Source organism: Colias philodice, chromosome 3, assembly GCF_061535455.1.
Source record: "Colias philodice isolate Cphi_HAF_F1 chromosome 3, ilColPhil1 Martin Lab GWU primary, whole genome shotgun sequence".
Lineage (NCBI taxonomy): Eukaryota > Metazoa > Arthropoda > Insecta > Lepidoptera > Pieridae > Colias > Colias philodice.
This window is the reverse complement of record NC_143088.1, coordinates 6,117,111-6,138,996: the sequence shown is the minus strand read 5'-3', so window position 1 is coordinate 6,138,996 and position 21,886 is coordinate 6,117,111. Positions and strand designations below refer to the sequence as shown.

General features: G+C 30.6%; 1 protein-coding gene across 1 annotated transcript in view; it reads right to left on the bottom strand.

The window, feature by feature from the left end:
- The window catches only part of LOC149489671 (uncharacterized), a 34,651-nt gene extending 15,792 nt beyond the window's left edge, over positions 1-18,859 (bottom strand). The window contains exon 1 of the mRNA XM_089714352.1: positions 18,703-18,859. Within this exon, the coding sequence (XP_089570478.1) occupies positions 18,703-18,708 (6 nt within the window). The 5' untranslated portion in view covers positions 18,709-18,859. The remainder of the gene's footprint in view (positions 1-18,702) is intronic.
- Positions 18,860-21,886: the final 3,027 nt, after the last annotated feature.

Genomic DNA, 21,886 nt, shown 5'->3' with positions numbered 1-21,886 from the left:
TGTTCGCCTAATTTCGATGCATACATTTCTGAACATTTCCACGTAGCGGTAATAGTCGACGTTGGTTAAATACGCATGTTCGAATCAAAATACCATTAGGTAAAGTACTGTATTTACCAAATTCTACCATCTTGTAATGATTCACTCATTAGTGTAACAATTTTAAGTACTATCAGTTCGTTAATCACGACGGAAAAGGACTTCTTATGCCTTGATCCTTCCGTGATCTACCTTCAGTACTTACTGATGATGTTTTTGTAGTAATACGTGTCATAGATAATGTCATTCTTAAATCAGGCGACATTGGTATGACGTAGTTAAAAAAATATAGACGGCGTTTTTCGATTTTTTGGCAAACACGAGATATAATTATTCGATGATAAGGCACGTCTTCACTCTATGTCTTCATTGAAGTATTCAGATAAGCGGCTCTCTAAACATGGAGATGAATATTATAAAATATACATATAGAGCTAGCTGCTTTGAAGATATACAGGGTGTCCCACTGTTGGTATACTAAGCTCAAAAGAGCTTATAGTTTTGCATACGCTGAGTACGTAAAAAATACTTATAAAATTCCAGACACAGTTTTTTTTCAAATAGATGAATTCTTAAAACTCTATGTGTACACCCATATCAAGCAACCCGCCCAGCTTTGCTACCAGCACGTGACCTATCGTTGAAGATTATGTTTTCATAGACAAAATGCTCACATTAGCGAAGCGGTATTTGCCGGCTGCACGAAGCTAGAGGAGAAAACATGGATTTTCAGGAAAAATTTAGCAAAAATTTTTTGGTGTAATTTTGTTGTTTAAGTATTTTTTACGTGATCAGTGTATGCAAAACTACAAGTCCCTCCGCGCTTTGTATACCAATGGAGGGACACCCTGTAGACAGATATGTTATATTGTCTTGATTCAAAGTCCAACGACTATAGTCCTTTCCACCTAAGATGATTTCTGCGACACATCGATTTTTGACACGTATAGAGATGTCGGTTACTGAAATCGTATCAATTGTTTCCGATAATCGATAATATTCTATATGGAAATGAAATCGATTTGAATAAAGTACCAAAATTAGTTTTTTCGGCATTTCGCCAACAATTAACTAAGGAAACTTAGCAAACAACAGCAACAAAAAGTCAACAATAACAATTAGTAACAATAACAGAATACCACGTAAAGTATCAATATAAAAATGCAACTTGTATACAAGGCTGACGCACTCGTACAGACGATTGACTCGATTGACAAACGATCACAAGATGGGCGCCGATTATATGATTTTCCAACTCTATGATTTTTCAACGATCCATTTCATGTACACGAATTGCGTAGGTATTATATTTTTGTGTTATTTTATTTTATTTTTCATTATATTTAAGTAAACAATACTGTTTTTTATTTATAAGCTTACGATGTTTCATTTTTATATTTTTGGTAATAATGCCGCCATAAAATAAAAATAATTTGGAAAATCCAAAAGTGCACGCCTCATAATTTTTTTTTAATAAATATTTATTAATGATTATTTTTGTTTATTTAATAACAATTAAACCACATCGAATCAGACCCTGAAAAATGAAAGGGTTCTATTCCTGAGCATACTCAAGCGTAAGAGAAAAAAAAAGACTCGATTAGTAAAGTATTTCGGTCGCTATCGTGTTAACAAGAAAAAGGATCCGCACATACAGACACACGGACGTCCAAGACAGAACTTTTTTAAACTGTTTTTTAACTAGTTTAAATAACAAAAATGACATCAAAAATATCATGAACGTTAAAAATAGTGTTTTTTCTTAATATGTGTGTGTATGTATTATCTTACAAGTGCAATGTATGATACATAAAGACATTTTAAGTTTGAAAAATCAGATGTTTTGCGCGAAGTGACAGTAGTACCCACCTCAACGCTTCGCTTATGAGGCGTGCAATATTATGCACTAAAATTATTTTGACTTTTTAAACATAAAATACGTAATTCGGAACACGATGAAGTGTCACAGGAATCATCCTAGGTGAAAAGGACTATAGATAAACTTGAGGGCTGTCGAAATCTCTCTAATCGTATTGTATTTGTTCTTCGCAAATACGACCACATTGTTTCTGTTTTTCATACGAAGCTCAAGTGTGTGTCGATGTATATTGTTATATTCGTATAATTTATTGCTTTTCTATTTGCAGTTTACACAGACAATATTTTAATAAATATTTTGAAGGGATTTAACGATCTGCACCTATTTTAATTCTCATTTAAAACGATTACTTTTTCCCTCAGTTGTGGAGCATTATTGAATGGATATGATGTATAGATGTCTACCTATGACCTGTGTACTGTCTGTATGAATATATCAACATACAGCATAGGGATTGAAGATTCAAAACGTATTCGCTTCATATTCCATTTAATTCAATCAATTTTTTTCCTATAGCGCATGGGTAAATATGTATATATATTGGTTCATGGATATTCGGAAGGACTTCTCAAAATGAGCACTTATATCCTATGTAATAAGGTTTTTCTGCTTGTTTAGGAGAATTGAATACTTACATAAAAAAATATGTGCTTGTAAAAAATAAGAACATTTCATTACACGAGATTTATTTGACTGAGTTAGTAATCGCGCTAGATCTCGCTAGATAGTCATTTTTCAGTGTCTACTTTCAGATAGCAAATCTTGTACGTCATGTACTTTCATAATAATACAGTAAATATTGTGCTCATAAGCTCAGACGAAATAAACAATAGTAACATTCAGCTACGTCCTGAGAGTATTTATTATATTTGTGCAAGATTTTTATGATACGCTTTCTAAATCTCGTGTAATGAAAACTCCTTCATTGTGTGAATATAAATGTCACTAGTCGTTGGATGCGAAATTCTATAATTTTTCAAAGAATGAAACAGTTTGGGCAAAAAGGCCCAAGTATTTTTGTTAACAGATGACCCAATTTCTTGTCAAGACAACGGGTAGTTTACTTTGCAGCTAGATTTTTTATATGACTATCAATGAGATGTAGATAAAAGAAAGATACAATAAAGATAGATAATAGACATTAAGATATTAAAGATAATATTAAGACGAACATGCGATATTTTTCTGTTGAAGTATTCTCTCAAAATCAACCACTAAATATAGCCTATTTACATGTCTGTTCTTTGATTGGATGGCAACGTAATAAAATATAATTATTACATCTAACGCGTGAATGTCATATTCAGATCAGGTACCATATGTTTCATCAATAATATGTAATGAACTAATGATCCAATATTTGATATCAAACACTGGCGTTGTTTAATTATTATTATTAATCTCTCTCAAATTACTAATGATACAGTTTCTGTAGTGTTTATTATTGGCAAACGGGTTCAGAGACAAAACGAGTTCATGAAATCATGAATAACCTACCCACTGAAGAGGTCATTGATTCCAACAATAAATGAAGTAGGTATCTACATATCCTTCTTATTTGTTAGGTGTTATTTTATAATGTACTAGAGGTCCGCCCCGGCTTCGCCCGTGGTACATATTTCGCAATAAAAGGTAGCCTATGTCCTTTCTCGGGTATCAAAATATCTCCATACCAAATTTCATGCAAATTGGTTCAGTAGTTTAGGCGTGATTGAGTAACAGACAGACAGACAGAGTTACTTTCGCATTTATAATATTAGTATGGATTTAGTAAACTATAGTTGATTCTAAAAATGTTAAACTAATTTTGGCGAAAAATATCACACTTTAAAGTCTGAAATAACATCTAAAAATATTTTCACCAATGTAAAATCTAATATCTACACGTAACTGACACGGTACTTACCACAAGCTGACATTTTTCGGAGACAGGGTAGATTCTATGTAACCACACATTATCTGTATTTTATACGTATGAACACCTTACGAATTACCTTAATAATTTAAGCCAAATTTAAAGAATACGATTACATACCATGCTTATAACAAGAAATTTCTATAGACATTTATTACTCAGTGAGCAAAGAAAAGATTCATAAATTAAACGTAATAAAACAAGTCCTCAGAAAATAGATGAAGTAATAAATTTCTATATAAAGATACTTTAAAATCCATTTAGTCAGCTTGTGCACCAAGTGGCAGGCCAAATTACAAGCTATAAATTCGTTTCCGGGTATAATTGAAGAGATGTTACTCGGACGTTTCTGGTATTCAACTTTTTTTAATAGCTTTTGCTAACTCATATATTTCATCTTAATTTTCTAGCCAGGGTAGAAAATGCAATGCACGCATAATTAAATTATAATATTATCTATGTATTTCAATGTATGGTTATTGAAAAACGAGGTTTATGTATGGCTACGAAAAATTTTTATATACCTACCTCATGGAAATTCTCTTTCCAATTCCATTGTCATGTAAAGTTTTTGTGGTAGGTGGGTAATTAGTAATTAGTAATTACTATTAATATAATATTATCTACCGTTATGTTCAGATTTTGCTAATCATTTATCTCGAAGAATGTATGAACTCTACACTCTACATTGCACAGTCATGAGGTATTTTGATTAAAATTATAATTCTGTTGGGTGAAATGAGACCGAGAGCTTTTAATACAGTAAATTATCTATTAAGTTTCTAATACATGTCCATGTTATTTTAAATTCTGATTTCGTTGTTTTACCTTTTTTGTAAACAATGCACTTTTATTGTAAGTATGATGGATAATTATAGAAATTCCAAGAGCTGTATCATAACGCCTTGCCTACAAGTCTTTGATGTTGTAGATTTTACTTAACGAAGTGTTAACGAGACCATCGAACTTAAAATATTTCAATGGTTCGCGACAGTGAACTGTCCCTTCCTTTGCTTAATGAAATACGCTTTTTAAATTAAATCATTTGAAAACAATTAACGTGGATAAATGTTTTATTGTTCATGAAGTATACCTACGCAATTAGAAATGAGTTTTGTTGAAAAAAAAATACCTTTTTATTTATTCAATTCTTGATAAATTAAGAAGATGAAGGTACCTTTTGCAGTATGGGTTTAAGATGACATGATTCTCGTATTGTTCTATTTGTGTCATATTTTTGTATGACTCTATTTTTTGTTATCTAAAGTTAATGTACAACAACTAGTAGACATTCCAGTTGCTAATTATCCCTAATAAATTTTTAATAGGATTCCCTTGTAAAATTGAAACGTTTTAAAAGACAGTCAATCCGTTACGTATGTTCAATTTAGTTGGGTGATAGTAGAGGGTTAGCCGTTCAATAAATACAATAAGAAAGTAAATATTTGAGGAAAATCATTAAATGTCGAATCAATATGACTTAGTCGAAGTGGCTGACCATTCAACGGACTGTAAAAATTTAATGCGCTACTACACTATCGATTTATATCGCCCTCATGGGTATTTTACTCTGTCAAAGAAACGTCCACGTGTAGGTACAAATTGCTAACCTTTAGTCAAAATGTTAGAAAAGAATGTTGTACCTACTAAAATTTTGATTTGATAATTCTTGGTGCCTCTTGTCCTAACTCATATATTGTCAGTATTAAAAGCAATTTTGAAAAGAATAGATTTTTTTTGACTAATTTAATGAAATATCTAAGTAGGTTGTGAGGTACATAAATTACCTTAACTATAACTCTTGCCATGTTATCAAAGAAAAACATAATCGCACATCTATCGATCAAACACAGAGCTACCAGCCTATAAGAAATAAGAATTATAAAAATAGGTAGATAATGATCACATTTTTATGTCACCGTTAATTGGAATGGACAAATTTAATTCCATTAAATTATTAGGTCTATTTAAACAGGCATAGCAAACATAATATATGGTGAAGTACCATAGACCCGTCGTAATTATAACTGAAAAGCCCTTACGAGTCACTTTCACGTTGGTGATACGAAGCATAATTAAAAAAGATTTGTGTGTATTTTTATATAAGAATTTCTCATTATTTTCTTGTTTATAATATTAAGAGATGATTAAATTAATAGAGATCGGTAACGAATAATAATTTTGCGCATTTTTTGATGAATAAAACATATTATTTAAATGAAAGTCCCTATAAAACCTTTAAATAAATTGACAAAATATGTTTATATACGGAAATACAAGCACAAAATGTTTTTCATGTCATGATATTTCATATTTGAAACAGTAATTCAGTAGATAACATAATAATTATTATTGGCCTTTATTTGAATGCTGAATGTGTAAATGTCTCAAGTTTTCAATTCGCGTTGGGTCGTGGTGGAATGTATCTAAGTGTTTAATCAAGCACAAAATTGCTCTACGTTTGAAGTTTCTCTATAAAGTGTGTGTGTTTGCGTTCCTAATTTACACAAAAGCAGGTTGTGTTTGATTAGATGCGTTTAACATTTAGGTAAACAATGTGACAAGATAAAAGGAAAACATAACAAACAGGTGTTGTGGATTTTGATAATTCGAGTTATGTGCTAAAATAAATGTAGTAAGCGGTATAATTTACCGCTTACTTTATTGTAAAATTATATAATTTCGCTAGACCGCTTAAGTTTTTAACAAATATCTACCTTTAGATATAGATTTAAAACGTAAACGTTAAACTGATTTAGTGCAAATTGAATAATGTAATATTTAAATCGTGTTTCTTTACAATATAAGAAAGTTCCTCGATTGTATTATACCGTTTGTCTTATACACATAAAACTTGTTTAAGCTAGTGTGTATCGAGTGAGAAACAGCACTTATCCCGACCCTCGGCAATTTCTGCAAAGTGCACAAGGGTCGACGGAAGTACTAACCAAGAACATCAAAAAATCTTTACCCTTTTTATAAACCTTGTAATCGGGACAGAGCCATAAAGAAACACGCGACATAACCACCGCTTAACCCAGTAAATAAATAGGGGTTTCGCCTTTTATATGTATTGAGAATGGCGTAAACAAATTTTGAATTATAGTAGTAGCTGGAGACCCGTGATATTGTAGGCATAAAATCACTTGTTTACATAGTTTGTCCTTTCTATCCATTTTATGTGAGTAATGTTGAATATTTTTTTAATGTATAAACAATTTTACCAGATTTTCTTCAGTTTTTGTTTAGAAAATAAAATTGAAATGAGATTATATTTTATGAGAACACTTAAGTTTTGTTATGACAAACTTTGTGCAAGCGGCCTAACTTAGTTTCTGCGAAAAACGCTTAAAAATGTTTTGTTTCAAAAATTTTCACTCGAATACTAAATAAAGTAGCAAGAAATTTTTAAATGAACATGGCATAGGAAGCAGACGGTCGGGTGGTTCATTTCTAGCTCAAATGCACTTAAGTGCAATCTCTACTAAATCAGTCGTCGGCAAATCTCATCGGACAATCTAGCTTATTTGTGTACCCGCAGCTTGACGTCCACTGGAGGCTTTTAAGGCAAATATTTAACTTTGTTAAAGGTACACTATTGGATTCCGATCAGAATGAGTTTTGTAAGAAATAAAATCAGCTGATTGGCTTTCAGATCAATAGTCAATTGTTGGCTGCACATATTTTTATGTAGAATTTATGGCTGAGTGGTTTCTTATTCGAAATTCGTTATTATTGGAGAGAATTTTCTGTGTTTGCAACGTACTAATTAATAACTAAATTGTATCTCAATGTATATTGAATGATCTATAAATGATATGAACTTCTTATAATACCTACTACCGTAGCTATTGTTTGTACGCATAGTAGCGAAAAAAAAAACAGAAATTTAGGATTTTTTTGAACTCGAGAGAGCATATCCAAAGTATCATGGAAAGTTATAGTGTTTGGAAAATATATATTTATAGTTAATCATACAATAATTTGCAGATTGCAACTAAACCGGACCATTAAAAATTATCTCCTAGCTGTGAAGAGAAGTCTTAACTCTTAAATACTTACGGAGCAAAGTGCACGAGGTGTAAACGATAAGGAAAAGTGAACGGTTAATGAATATTATTAGGTTAATGAAATGAATAGCACGGACTTTCATGAAGTTAATTTTGCTCACGAATAATAAGTTTTATAAATGAAATATTGTGTTCCACTAAAAGCATTGGTAGCTTTTAAATTGAGATGATCTAATTAATTCAACAAATTATGATTTATTTCAGTTGAATATGGCAATTTTGTTAAAATGCTAAGTTTTAAGTTTTTTACTCTATGATTCTATGTAGGTTTTGGCAGGTGAGTATATTTTTCAAACATTTTGTTGTGTACATAAATTAATACAAAACTTTTCTTTTAAGAAAAATAATACCAATGTGGACTGATGATAGATTAGAATGTACATTTAATTAGCTGAAATAATAAGTCAATTTTCGATTATTATTATTTACTTTCATATAAATTTTTAAGTTTTGTGAACACGGAAAGTTCAAGTTTGTTTGTTATTTTCAATTGCCTGAGTATTTTCGTACTACTAGGACTTGAGTATTTCAAAAGTATTAGGTATATTTACGTTAAAAAGGGGTCATTCAAGCATGTTGTTACATAATATTATATCGGCGACGTACTGACGCGTAAATATGGCGCAACGTCTCACATCCGCTATGGATTATTACGGAAGTTATTTTTTACTAGCTGCTCCGCGCGGTTTCACCCCCGTGGCTCCCCTCCTGTTGGCCGTAGCGTGATGATATATAGCCTATAACCTTCCTCGATACCACCAACCAACCACCACCAAACACCTAAAGAATTTTTCAAATCGGACCAGTACCGTAGTTGCCGAGATTTGCGCGTTCAAACAAACAAACAAACAAACTCTTCAGCTTTATAATATTAGTATAGATAAGTCTTTTTCTCGTCTGGAGATATAGGTATACGTTTAGGTTGAAATTCGTTAATCAGGGAAATTGTGTACCTACATAGGGGTGATTGGTTACAACTCCCAATAAACTTTTTTCGTGATTGCAAAACGTTTTTAAAAATACTTTTTGATCTAATCGGTTATAAAAAATATTGGCAGTTGGAAATAAGAGTTATTTACATTATTAAAAGTTTATTGAGAGTTGCTTCCAATCATCCCTGTTTACAATTATTTTGATTGACTAAGGAACTTTGGGAGTATAAAAATAACGTTTTTTTATATAAGTATTTTTATTTATACATCTTGGAGTCTATTTGTACTAACTATAGATATGTGTAAGGCCACTTCAGAAATAAGCCGAGTTACATATTTCAAAATCAAAATCGTTTAATTTTTTTACTTTATGCGTAGTCACGACTACATAGTTCGAATGCATGAATTAAATTTGTCTCAAATTCTACGTAGGTGCCTATATTCCACATCAAAAAGCTCTTGCAATTAGTATATTGCTCTTGAAGTTTTGTTATTAATTACCTAATGATATTTTTTGAAGAATTACAAAGTAAAATTGTAAGTAACACTGAAGTCAATTTATCTATTGAAAGATTTTAGAGGTATACACGTAATAATAGGGAATTATCATTCCGTGAAACATGATTATGATGGAAATCACGACGCTGAGTAATATACTTAACACGCCAATCATGTCCTAATTAATTCAAATTTACATAATCTCTCCATCTAGCTGTCCAACTAAAGTTCTTTGATTTATTTCAAAATTATGCATTTTATAAAAATAACCAATTGTAAAACATTGTGTAAATTCACAAGCTACAAATCTTATGGTGTTAAAATGTCGTATTCGCAGCCATAACCAAGCCATAACAAATGTATCCTGAACAATGTTACAAAAATATAATGCTCAAAAGAAATAAAAGCTTTGACAATAATGTCAGTTAATGGTTTCATAAAGACCGACGCCATTTGGCTTGCGGAAAATGGATGTATTGTCTTTTATGGGCTTAGCTTGCAGTGCTTTATTTGTTCCGACAATACCTTGAGGTTTTGTTATAAAGTGATTACAGCAGGCGACATAACCCGTAAAATTTGATGGGTGAGCTGGGAATTGTTCAATACGCAACACTTAAAGTTTATGTCTCAAATGCTGGGGATTGTGGATTGTATTGCCACTTAACGTTTTTAATGTTTTACGGAATGTGGAACCGATAAAACATTTTCAGCTCAGTTTTCATGTTGAGTGAACGAATACCGCTACGCTTTTGCTACGGTTATTCTCTCGTAATCACGGAAAGTAAAGTTTTAGGTTTCAGTAGGATATATTTGATATGTATTATTTATGTACTTAATGCAATTAGGATACCCCATTTTAATAGTATTAATTTTTGTAACACATCCTCATATTTTGATGAATTTATATTATAGATACTTTATAATTTGGTTTTCAGTGAAACTATACATTTTCAAACATGCAATATTTGACAATTGAGGATATAGATTTGATAGTGTTTAGTTTTCAAATAGTACGATGCTAAACAAGAGATCAAAATGCTAAACTAGTTCCCCACTCTACATCTAATCTCTACTGTGGATAGTTATATGATTATATTTTGTAGTAGGTATCTAGCTGAAAATCGATATGTGTATGTAATGCATTTTAATTTAATGGCACAATAAAAACGACTGATGACAGTGATCCATAGTAAAAATGCTTTCATTTGATAAAATTGCACTGAATCGATAATATGAAATATTTTATACGTAGGTATGTAGTATGATTCATGTAGTTATTCTAATTTTGTATTTATTTTGTTCTTGGCTCTTACTCGTTAATCGTATTATGGATTATTTTTATGAGAATTCCTATTCAACTAATTTAATTTAAAGATTATTTATGAATGAAAGCCGACTGCATTCAAAATAGAGCTTTTAGTTGTGGTAAAAAATTGCGAGCATTTCATTGTTAGTACCTAAATGAATAATATGCTCAAATGGTATGTAAACAATACTTCATTGCAATAGGTACCTAGTACCTATATTTAGTTCTACTAGGTACCTAATTAATAAACCTTGGTTCGACTAAATTGCTACAACTGAGCTGTAAAAAAACACAAAATCGACCCAATGGCCACTATTATATAGAATCGTAAATATTATACACGATGTCTGAGCTTCTTTTTCAGTGACTATGCCTATAAATAATTACCAAAGTGTTAATTAATCAAATTTCAGACATTCCCTTTAATAATTTATAGCAGTCATTAAAGCGTACTAATTGCTGATCGTAAAATGAATAGCGAACAGACAAAATAGCTGGCTTTTAAAGAATTCTTCATAACACCCCATTGATACCCGCAAGAATTGGCTACGCTTTGATGCAATATATATATAATTAACATTTCTTGATAAATATCATTTAAATACACATTAATTAAAAGTAACTGTACAATAAATATTACTTACAAATTGGCCATGTTTGTTGGCTACTTTATCATCAAGAGAATCAATCTCAGTTTACTCATCAGAAAATTTATTTAGATATTTGTGTTTCTAAGTAATTTACGAATCTTCAATATTATTTCTATAATAAATAAATAAATAAAAAATTTCTATTAAATTCGCGTTTCGTAGGCGGGACTGCAATATCCTTTTTAACTTGTGTTAAATAGGTATCTGCAACGTCTAATCGAGCAGAATTGAATGTGGGAGGATTAGTTATCATCACGTTATCATGTTAGTAAAGTACGGTATGGATGTAAAGACAGCAATTCTAGTTTAATAGATGATTATGAAGAGAATGGTAGCAACTCTTTTAAATGACTCATTAACTTGAACCGCTGATAGGAATTGAAAGTATCTTTATTATTTTAAGTATTGAAAGTATCTAGTAGACGAAATTCGAAGGTATAAGACTAGGATTTGTAAATGGTAGGTACATGTGTGGAATTTTAAGAACGAAGGAGTAATTATCTAATATATATATATATATTATATATATATATGTATATATATATATATATATATATATATATATATATATATATATATTATAAAGGCGAAAGTTTGTAAGGATGTATGGATGTAGGTATGGATGTATGGATGTTTGTTACTCTTTCACGTAAAAACTACTGAACCGATTACAATGAAATTTAGCACACATATAGAGGGTAACTTGGATTAACACATAGGATAGTTTTTATCCCGGAAATCCCACGGGAACGGGAACTATGCGGGTTTTCCTTTGAAAACGCGGGCGAAGCCGCGGGCGGAAATCTAGTACTAAATAAAACACAACTCTACATAATAAGACTACGAATTCGAAGAAAGATTCGATTTTGAGTACATCAATCTGTTGTATATTAAGAACCTAGATATTATTATTGTATGTTTATAAATGATACCCACTGAATCATCACTACATAGTATAAAACAAAGTCGCTTTCACTGTCCCTATGTCCCTATATCCCTATGTCCCTTTGTACGCTTGAATCTTTGAAACTACGCAACGGATTTTGATGCGGTTTTTTTTAATAGATAGAGTGATTCAAGAGGAAGGTTTATATGTATAATAACATCCATTAAATAGTGGGGAAGTACTGTTATTTTTGAGGTTTCTAATGTGATGTTGTAAAAAATTACATTTTTTCCGCTTACATTGCAAACGCAGGCTGAACCCTACGACTTTTATCAAAATAATGTACTAAGTCTTATACACATTGAAAAGGTCTACGGAAAAGTCCGCGATGGCATATGTCTATCTCTTATGGATAACCCACAATAACTTTTTTTGTCATTTACTTTTTACGACAAATTATGGCTAATTTTCGAAGCGATTTTAACCAATACAGCATTAATCCTTAACCAATTAAATACCTTGAATACATTGTTCATTTAATATAGATCTATATGGCCCTTTACACTGTATGATTTAAGTGAATATTTTCGAAGATATTACAGATTTAAAAATTGCGGGACGTAGTGTTTGCGGCGGTACCGGCCGGCCGCCTGGCTATATATTTTATACCCGTGCGAAGCCGGAGCGGGCCGCTTTGTTTTTAAACAACGTTCACAGTTTTTCTGTAGTGTATTTAGTATCAGCATTGCACCCGTGCGAAGCCGGGGCGGGTCGCTAGTATTGTATTATAAACTCAAGAAAGACTTGACCGCATAAAATTCCATTGAAATTTGAAATTATTCAGTTAATTTAGTTGTATTCAAAATTAACCACAAATTCAACTTCGTATATTAAAACACAATCGTGTTATAATAATTAAGCATTGAATGGTATTGACTAGTGCGAAAATGAAACAATCAAAATTGAAGACAGTAATACCAGGCGCGATTTCCAGAAAAACCGCACGTGTTGGAAAGTTAAATTGCAGTGTTTCTGAACGATTAATTATTATACCTGTATCACAGATAATATAATACTATAGCCTGTAGGCTGTATCAATGTATATTATGACACACAAATAATAATTTTAAAATATCCGAAAACTCATAATTGCTAAAATTAGTAGAAATAAGATACTATCGACCTAATATTGATTTTTAATTTATATTTTTTTAGTTATAGGTACTTATTAATTAAACTTAACAGAAGATACATATTTTTAAATAGTTTTAAGTATGTATGTACTTAGACATATTAACTAATTTTCTTATATATCTATACTTTTTGAGTGATACATAGGTACTCATTAAAAATTAAAATACTTACTAATAGTTTTACATACAGTAAAGCTGATAGCTGCTTATTATAATATTTTACGTACCTAATAATTTCTAATACCTTTGAGAAGTATATTTATAACGTAGAAGGTATTTAAATTAGTACATAGGTATAAAATGTCAGAAACTAAAATAGATATCGATCGATTTACTTTATTGGTATTTGGTATAAGTAATTTATTATTTGACAAAATAATTATCTTGATAGATTTTACTGAAGTATTGGTAAAAACAAATATTAGAAAGTTAAACATTAAACTAAATAAAGGCACTAATATTTTATTATACTGTATTTGCTGTCAAAATTAATTGATATTATTTTCAAAGCAGCATTTCTTCATTTCTGTTTTTGAATTCGATATCTTTTTTAACAAATTGACAAATTGTATGTAATTAAAATGTAATGCTGTAGTTTTCTATAAATTATTAAAGGTAGAGCGTGTGTTTTACTTCGGTATATCACAATCGTTTTCTATGTTATTTTTCGGAGTTTTTTTTAATAAATGAGTAAATATTACAATTTACAAAAAGAGAACATATTTTTATTTTTTTATCAGAAAGGTTTATAAATAGGGCGTAGTATTAACATTTACAGAACGAGCTTTTAGGCGCTATCATTGTTTTTATGTAAACTTAACTATCATAAGCTGGAACATAAGTTCTTCATAAGTCAGAACTGAACTATACTAGTATAAAAAAATAAAACAGGATATAAAAATTGAATAACCTACACTGATTGTATTATACACTTTTTTTGCATCAATCGACGCGTATACATAACAGCCAGCTATTTCCCACCTTTCATACAAATTCTATGTAGGTAAATCATATTCCAATACACATAGGGGAATATGTCATCTCATATTTCACTCCCTTCATTCTATTTATAAATTATTAAAATACATATAAATCCGATCAGCGTATCAAGCGTGATATCACAATTCACAACGTAGACATAGATTAGACAATTTCTTATTTTTATAAGTTAAAAAGATACTTCATATAAAGCATTGGAATATCTCTGATATAGGGAAACTATTTAATTACTTGAGTATTCATCTAATAAATAATTAATCCAGTTAGGCAAGTCATTGACCAAAAAAAAATATTATTTTCTTCCTATTGTTCATCGTCAAGCAAGAAAATAATTATTTTTGTAATATTTTAACGAACATACATACCGTAAAGAACTAGAACGTGTTACGTGTCGAATAATATAAACCTTAGGATAAAAACTATATTAAATTGATACCACGACCGGAATTAAATCAGTAATTATTAAAAAAAATTGTGATGAACAGAATTTATCTGCCTTTGATAAATTCTATGCTTTATAATGATATCTAATGAGGAGTTTGAATGAGCATTTTATTTCGTTTTATTTATGAGCGAAACGGAAACTATTAAATGTAAAGATTTTAATGTACTTAATTACCTTTAGTTTATTATTAGATCCGTGGCTGTGAAATGAAAAAGCCTATTCAAAAGTTAATATTAAAGTTAGGATAGCTCTCTCTTTATTTGTTCAGTGTACGTTATGACGTGGCAAATGCTGAAGAGAAAATGTGAGTATATTCTCGTTAAAAGCTTGGTAAATCTGTAGGTAAAATCTGCATTGAGATTTGAGAAGGGTTTAGGAAGTTTATCAACCCCTCACTCAACTTTTGGAAAGGCCAAATCAGTAGGTAAATAACCCTCTGGACGTTTGAACTTGAAGTGATTAAAAAAATAAATCGTCTAAAATAATAGTGATAAACCTTAGATTGATAAACTAATAATCAAAGATAGTTAAAATTTAAAATAAATTAAATTTCACGATCACCTTAACCAATTGTACCGTCCTTAAATAAATATAAACAGTCTGTATAGTGTATATGGGTGATTATACAAAAATGGGGTAACTTTTGAGGATATTTTGTTTACTATATTTTTTATATCAGATTGTTACAAATTAGGGTGTATATGATAGCTAATCTAATGAATATATTGTTCCAAATCGGGCCAGCCAGTTTTTTAAGTAGATTGTGAGATATTTTAAATTTTCTGGAATTGGCCTCCAGGGGACTGACGAGGCTAACATGGTACTGATAAAAAACACAATTTTGTAATATTCTTAAAGAAATTGAATGAAAATTACTACAAATCTCTCAGTTTTAATAATGGCACATGTCTTTTAAGTATTAAAATCACTTAGTTACGTTTAAAAATGATAATTAATAATATGTGATACTGGGAAAAAACAATGTCTCAAGTTTCAAAACAGCCTTCTGACATTTAACGCTACGTGAATATTCTTACTCTCTTACTTAACTTTTTCTACTTTGACTTAGTTTTACTTGATATTTCAAGTAATTCACAAACAATAGAAACAAAAAAACGGCCAAGTGCGAGTTGGAGTCCTAAAAAACCTATTTTTTATTATGTTTGTAACTAAAAATTTACACTTTTAGCAATTTTTCCTTATCTGTGTTATAAAGACGTTGCTATTTACCAAGTAGAAGTAAACTATATAGCAGTTTATAGTAGACTGTATACACGGCAAGCATCCTGTGTGTTTTTTTATTCCCTTGCGAATATTTAATTTTGCGGAAATTTGCAGTATTAACAGATGTAGGTATCTTTTGATTGCGTTGCGTTATAAGTTTGATTTTTTTACAGCCCCAAGGGTTCTTAATCTTGAGTATCCAATATAAATTTCAGATTGATCCACGCGTTCCAAAAAAAACGTCTTAACAGACAAACGGACAACAAAGTGATCCTATAAGGGTTCTGTTTTTTCCTTTTGAGGTGCGGAGCCCTAAAAATCTACCAATATTTATGTTAAAAGTACTAATTATAGTAAAATTAAAAACCAAAGTCTCGAATGAAAGTCTCATCTGAGTTTTCATAAGAGCCCCTTGACATTTTTATAATGTTATTAAGTATATTAATTAACTTTTATGTTATTTTGAGGTAATTTTACTTCACAGTAATATACGTATACGTATTTATCTGATAAATATAAAAAGCTATGCCCTGAAAGCATCAAAATCAATAATTATAATAAAATAAGATCTTTTTTAATAAAATTATTAGTAGTTTGTTTCAATAGCTCTTTTATTTGCTACTCTTTCTTAAATGTTTCTTCCCTAGTCAAATTCAGGTTCTTTTAGCGTGGCGCATGATGTTTTAAACTGAAATATAAAATAGAAATGCTTATACCAATAGCAATCAAGATAAAAGTTCTCAAAAACGACAGAATCATCAGTACTATGGGGTCGCGTCAGTCCTCTGGCACGATATCTGACAAAGGACTGATGCCAGCGGATTGATGAAAAGGGACTTAATATGAGGTTATAATCACAAATTATGTTTTTTGCCTAATTTCTAATATCAACAATCTATATTTTTACAAATCATAGTTAACCTTTTATAAATGAAAATAAAAATCGTATTAACAATAAAATAACGACTCACCATAGGACTGAAATGTTGACTGGCGCAGCAAGATTTTAGAGGACAAACACAACCCTAGCGCTGGTACAGTTATGACGGCCGTCAAAATATACGGTGCACAAGTAACTTCATTACCAACATTAATACTTAGACAGGGATTTGACCTCGACTTGGTAATATTTAGCGAGAATTTCGAATTTAAAAAACACACAACGGACTGACTAGTGAAAACGATGACAAAGTTTAATTTTATTTTTTAAATAAAATGGAAAACATTGCGTTATGAAATTTGTAGTATATAATACTATGTACATCAAAGATTGTAGTGTTTTTGTAAGTTTTCTTAAATCGATGATAATGTTTAAACGATAGTCACTTGATTGTTGGTTTTCGGAGTTGTGACATGCCAAAGTACTGACATTTGAGGTATTAATTAATTTTTTTTATTCATTTGTATTTTAAATAAAGAAGTGAAATTGAGTGACCAAATAAAGGACGCTTCATTGTTTTAAAATAGATTGTTATTTGAATAAAATATAATAAGACTTTGTTTAAATTGGCTGATGACATCGAGTTACCCCATTTTTAGGGTTCCGTAGCCAAAATGGCAAAAACGGAACCCTTATAGTTTCGTCATGTCCGTCTGTCCGTCTGTCCGTCTGTCCGTCTGTCACAGCCGATTTACTCGGAAACTATAAGTACTACAGTGATGAAATTTGATGGGAATATGTGTTGTATGAACCGCTACAAAAATATGACACTAAATAGTAAAAAAAAGAATTGGGGGTGGGGCCCCCCATACATGTAACTGAGGGATGAAATTTTTTTTTTCGATGTACATACCCGTGTGGGGTATCAATGGAAAGGTCTTTTAAAATGATATAAAGTTTTCTAAAAAACATTTTTCTTAAAGTGAACGGTTTTTGAGATATCAGCTCTCAAAGTCGTAAAAAGTATGTCCCCCCCCCTCTATTTTTATAACTACGGGGTATAAAATTCTAAAAAAAATAGAGGTGATGCATGCTAATTAACTCTTTCAACGATTTTTGGTTTGATCAAAGTATCTCTTATAGTTTTTGAGATAGGTTGATTTAACTGTAATTTATTATATTTGCTGCTACGGAACCCTTTGTGCGCGAGCCCGACTCGCACTTGGCCGGTTTTTTTGTATAATCACCCATATATTTTTATTTTCTTCAAAATTTCTAACAATATATTCAGAAAGTTAAACAAAATGTCATGTCCGCATAACTTATATGAATAATAAAAAAAAAAATACTTTCTGTACAACATTCACACACGATTAAAATGCCGTTTTCTATATTTGACAATTTTGTTTTCTGCGTAACGTATCGATTCTAATGCGTCGTAATTTATTAACATCAAAATATTGTTATTTTTCCTTCATACTAGCGTTCAAAGTTATAGACTATACGAATAACGTCATATTAAATTTTCCTCGTTATCATTTATATTTAGTTACTAGATAAACTTTACAAATTAGTAATTATCACTTTAATCATTATTTTAATGACTATTATTTCAAATAATTAATTATCAAGGTTTTGACTTTTGACGTATTGTCTATTTTTTTAAAGACAAATTCTTTATACCACTGATACCTACTTTACCTAATTTACGAAGAAAAAAAATAATTAAAAATTTATATAGGTATAACAATGACGCACTTAAAAATACAAATAAAAAAGTTCTTACCTTCATATTTTCCTAAAACACAGGAACTACTTGAAACTATTTGGAGAACTAACACTAGGGTTATATTGCTTTAGAGCCTCTAATGTCGAGGTAAAAGTTGAAAGTTACGTAGCGTGTCGGAAAGCCTCACATGGTGGATAGGTGCTACCGAGGCGACAGCGCGATACGCTATGCGCCTCCGTGAGCCCGCCCGCCCTAACTTGCAACCAACTTTTTCAGCTTAAGTTTGCTGTATACGCTTTTGGTCTATTAATTACATGCCAGCGAAAGTGGTTCTGTCAATTTATCGTGTTGAATTATGATAAATTTTGTGCAATGGCAAATTAATGTTTTATTTCATCAAACGGGATTTTTATTGAATGGATCGTAATCAACAAATTGAGATTAGTACAAATTTCAATCTAAGTAATAATATTAATCAATCTTTCTTGTAAAAATGATCATGTTTATTTGCGTGCCATATAGCTTAAAGCTTTTTGAAATTTCTTCACTATTTGTATGATGATGTGATGATAAAGATTTTTAGCGGCGATCTCTAGTTCCAGTTGAGTGAATTAGATATGCAAGCACTAGGTAGTGCGGTACTGCTTCTTTTATGTTATAAAATTTGCCTGCTTGTTTTAAATGTGTACTCAAAAATTTTAATATTAACATAGCTATAAGGTCCTTTCATGCATATATAATCTGAATTAAAATAAATAAATATACGAGCTTATTTGCGAATAGAGTTGTTAGATATAACGCAAAATAAGAGTAAATTTTGAATGGAACGCATCAATGTCAACTATCAGCTTAATAATAATTATTCATCAACTTAAAAGGTGACAGACCCGAAAGCTCTCGTTGAAATGTAAATAATGTCCTTATTTAAATAATGCTTCTTAATCTCGATAAGAATTTATTAATTAAAAGAAACAAACAAAAAGTGAAGTCCCATGTCCCCAATTGGGGTAAGGGGCAGATGCATTATTCATACATCTGTTTCACTGATCGATTTTCTTTAGGGACAAGTAGGTGATCAGCCTTCTGTGTCCTGCCAGACCGAGACATTTTTTTTTTCTTCGTCTCCACCGGGAATCGAACCCAGGACCCCTCGGTTCTACGCTCAAGCGCCAACCACTGTACCAAGGAGGCGGTCGAAACAAACAAACATTAAAGCAATTTAAATCTCAAAACAATAGGCTTTCGAAGAGATTTTTGAATAAGACTTCAATTGTTTGATCTATATCTTGGCAAAGTGTTAAGAGACATTTAAGATTATTTCACCTCTGTCCTCTACATTGTTGTAGGTATTATAATTATCTGGGATCGTGGAGATCGTGATTATAAGATGTCCATTTTTATTTATAACTAGCTTCAGCCCACGACTTTTTACGTGCATCTCCGTTTTTCCCCGTTCCCACAAGAATTTCGAGAAATCCTTTCTTAGCGGATGCCTACGTCCTAACATCTACCTGCATGCCAAATTTTAGCCCGATACGTCCAGTGGTTTGGGCTGTGCGTTGATAGATCACTATATCAGTCACCTTTGAGTTTTATATATATATAGATATACATATTCTATATAATTATAGATTATTGTATCATTGCTAAAGCATACAGTAAGTGAATTCCATCAGTTTGTTAGAGATAGAGCTAGAATTTCATATTTATTATGTACATAAATAATGAACAATGTTACAGACATTGATAAAGGTTTCGATTGCATGAAAATAATATATCTATAATAGGAATCGAAATAAGAGTCTAGGTGCAATATCTAGTGTATAATTTACCACTTACCTATTGAAACAATTAATTGTAACTTAATTTACTCTATTTATACAAAATTTTCGTGTCACAATGTTAGTTACCATACTACTCCGAAACGGCTTGATCAATTCTCATGACATTTTGTGTATCTATTACGTAGATCTGAGAATCAGTCAACATCTATTTTTCATACCCCTAAGTGATAAGAGTAAGGTAGAACAACGTTTGCCGAGACAGGTACTATCTATATTTATCAATTGGATGTACACACGGACAATGGGTGTAAATTTATTTCTGTTCATACCCATTCAATATAAGTAATATTGACAGCGGTGTCCGTGTCTAAGCATAAATTCATACAGGAATCATTTCAAGTTCCATTAAAAGAAGTTGTTTTTATTTCAAACACCGGCTAGTTACTTCATTGTATTTCAATTGAAATGGAGGAAAATTAACACTAAAATATAGAGATAGGAAAAAAATATCCATTAAACGAATTTCCTATATCTACTAGGTGATAATTCGATAGAAAGAGACGTTTTTATTAAAAGATTATTAATTATGTAATGTAGGTATATGCTTTTTATTGTATTCTTATCAGATCCTATTTTTTAAGTATGAATGTTTTTCTGTGTTTAGTTTATAGTAATAAATATAGTATAAAATACACGTATATAATAGTACATAGTATATACCTGTCTTACCGCGTAGGTTATTAATTTGATTGATAAATAAAATTATATAAATTAAAAATTACTTACCTATCCTACATTTTATAGAATCTGAACATGAAAATGATAACTTTTTAAATTAAATTATATTGGATTAGTATTAAAATAAAGTAAAAGAAAATGTATTACAAAATAATTGATTAAAGTGCATAAACAAGCTTTAGAAATATAGAATATTTAAATTACTTTTCTTGAGCATTGTGAAGTAATAAGAACTAGTCATTGAGCTAATATTTCTCGTGGGTTTTGCATCATTTGCAGCACAAATTATTATCTACCTGTGGTACGATGTGTTAATTAAATAATTAAATCTATTAAATCCATTGCATACTAAAAATAAACACATAAGTATTTATTTTTATAATTTTATGAAGTTTTATTTATTTTTAAAGGAGTAATAGTTGTGGGCGACCAATCTTTTTCACGACACAGCTTCTTTTATCAAAAAGTTACATACAGACTTACTTAAATTAAAAGCAAATGCAATCATATTAAAAGATAATTACATTAGCTGTACGTTCCAATATTCACATTCACCGCCTTTCAAATAGACAAAATATTCTGCTTGAATGACTATCAAAATCCTTTCAGCACAAAAACTTTGATGGTTCACTCGTCCGGATATTAAATGCAAAAACTTTGTGATGTCCCTTTTGATCGAGGGTCGAAATCTTGAAAGGTAATTAAGTAAAAAACCGTCC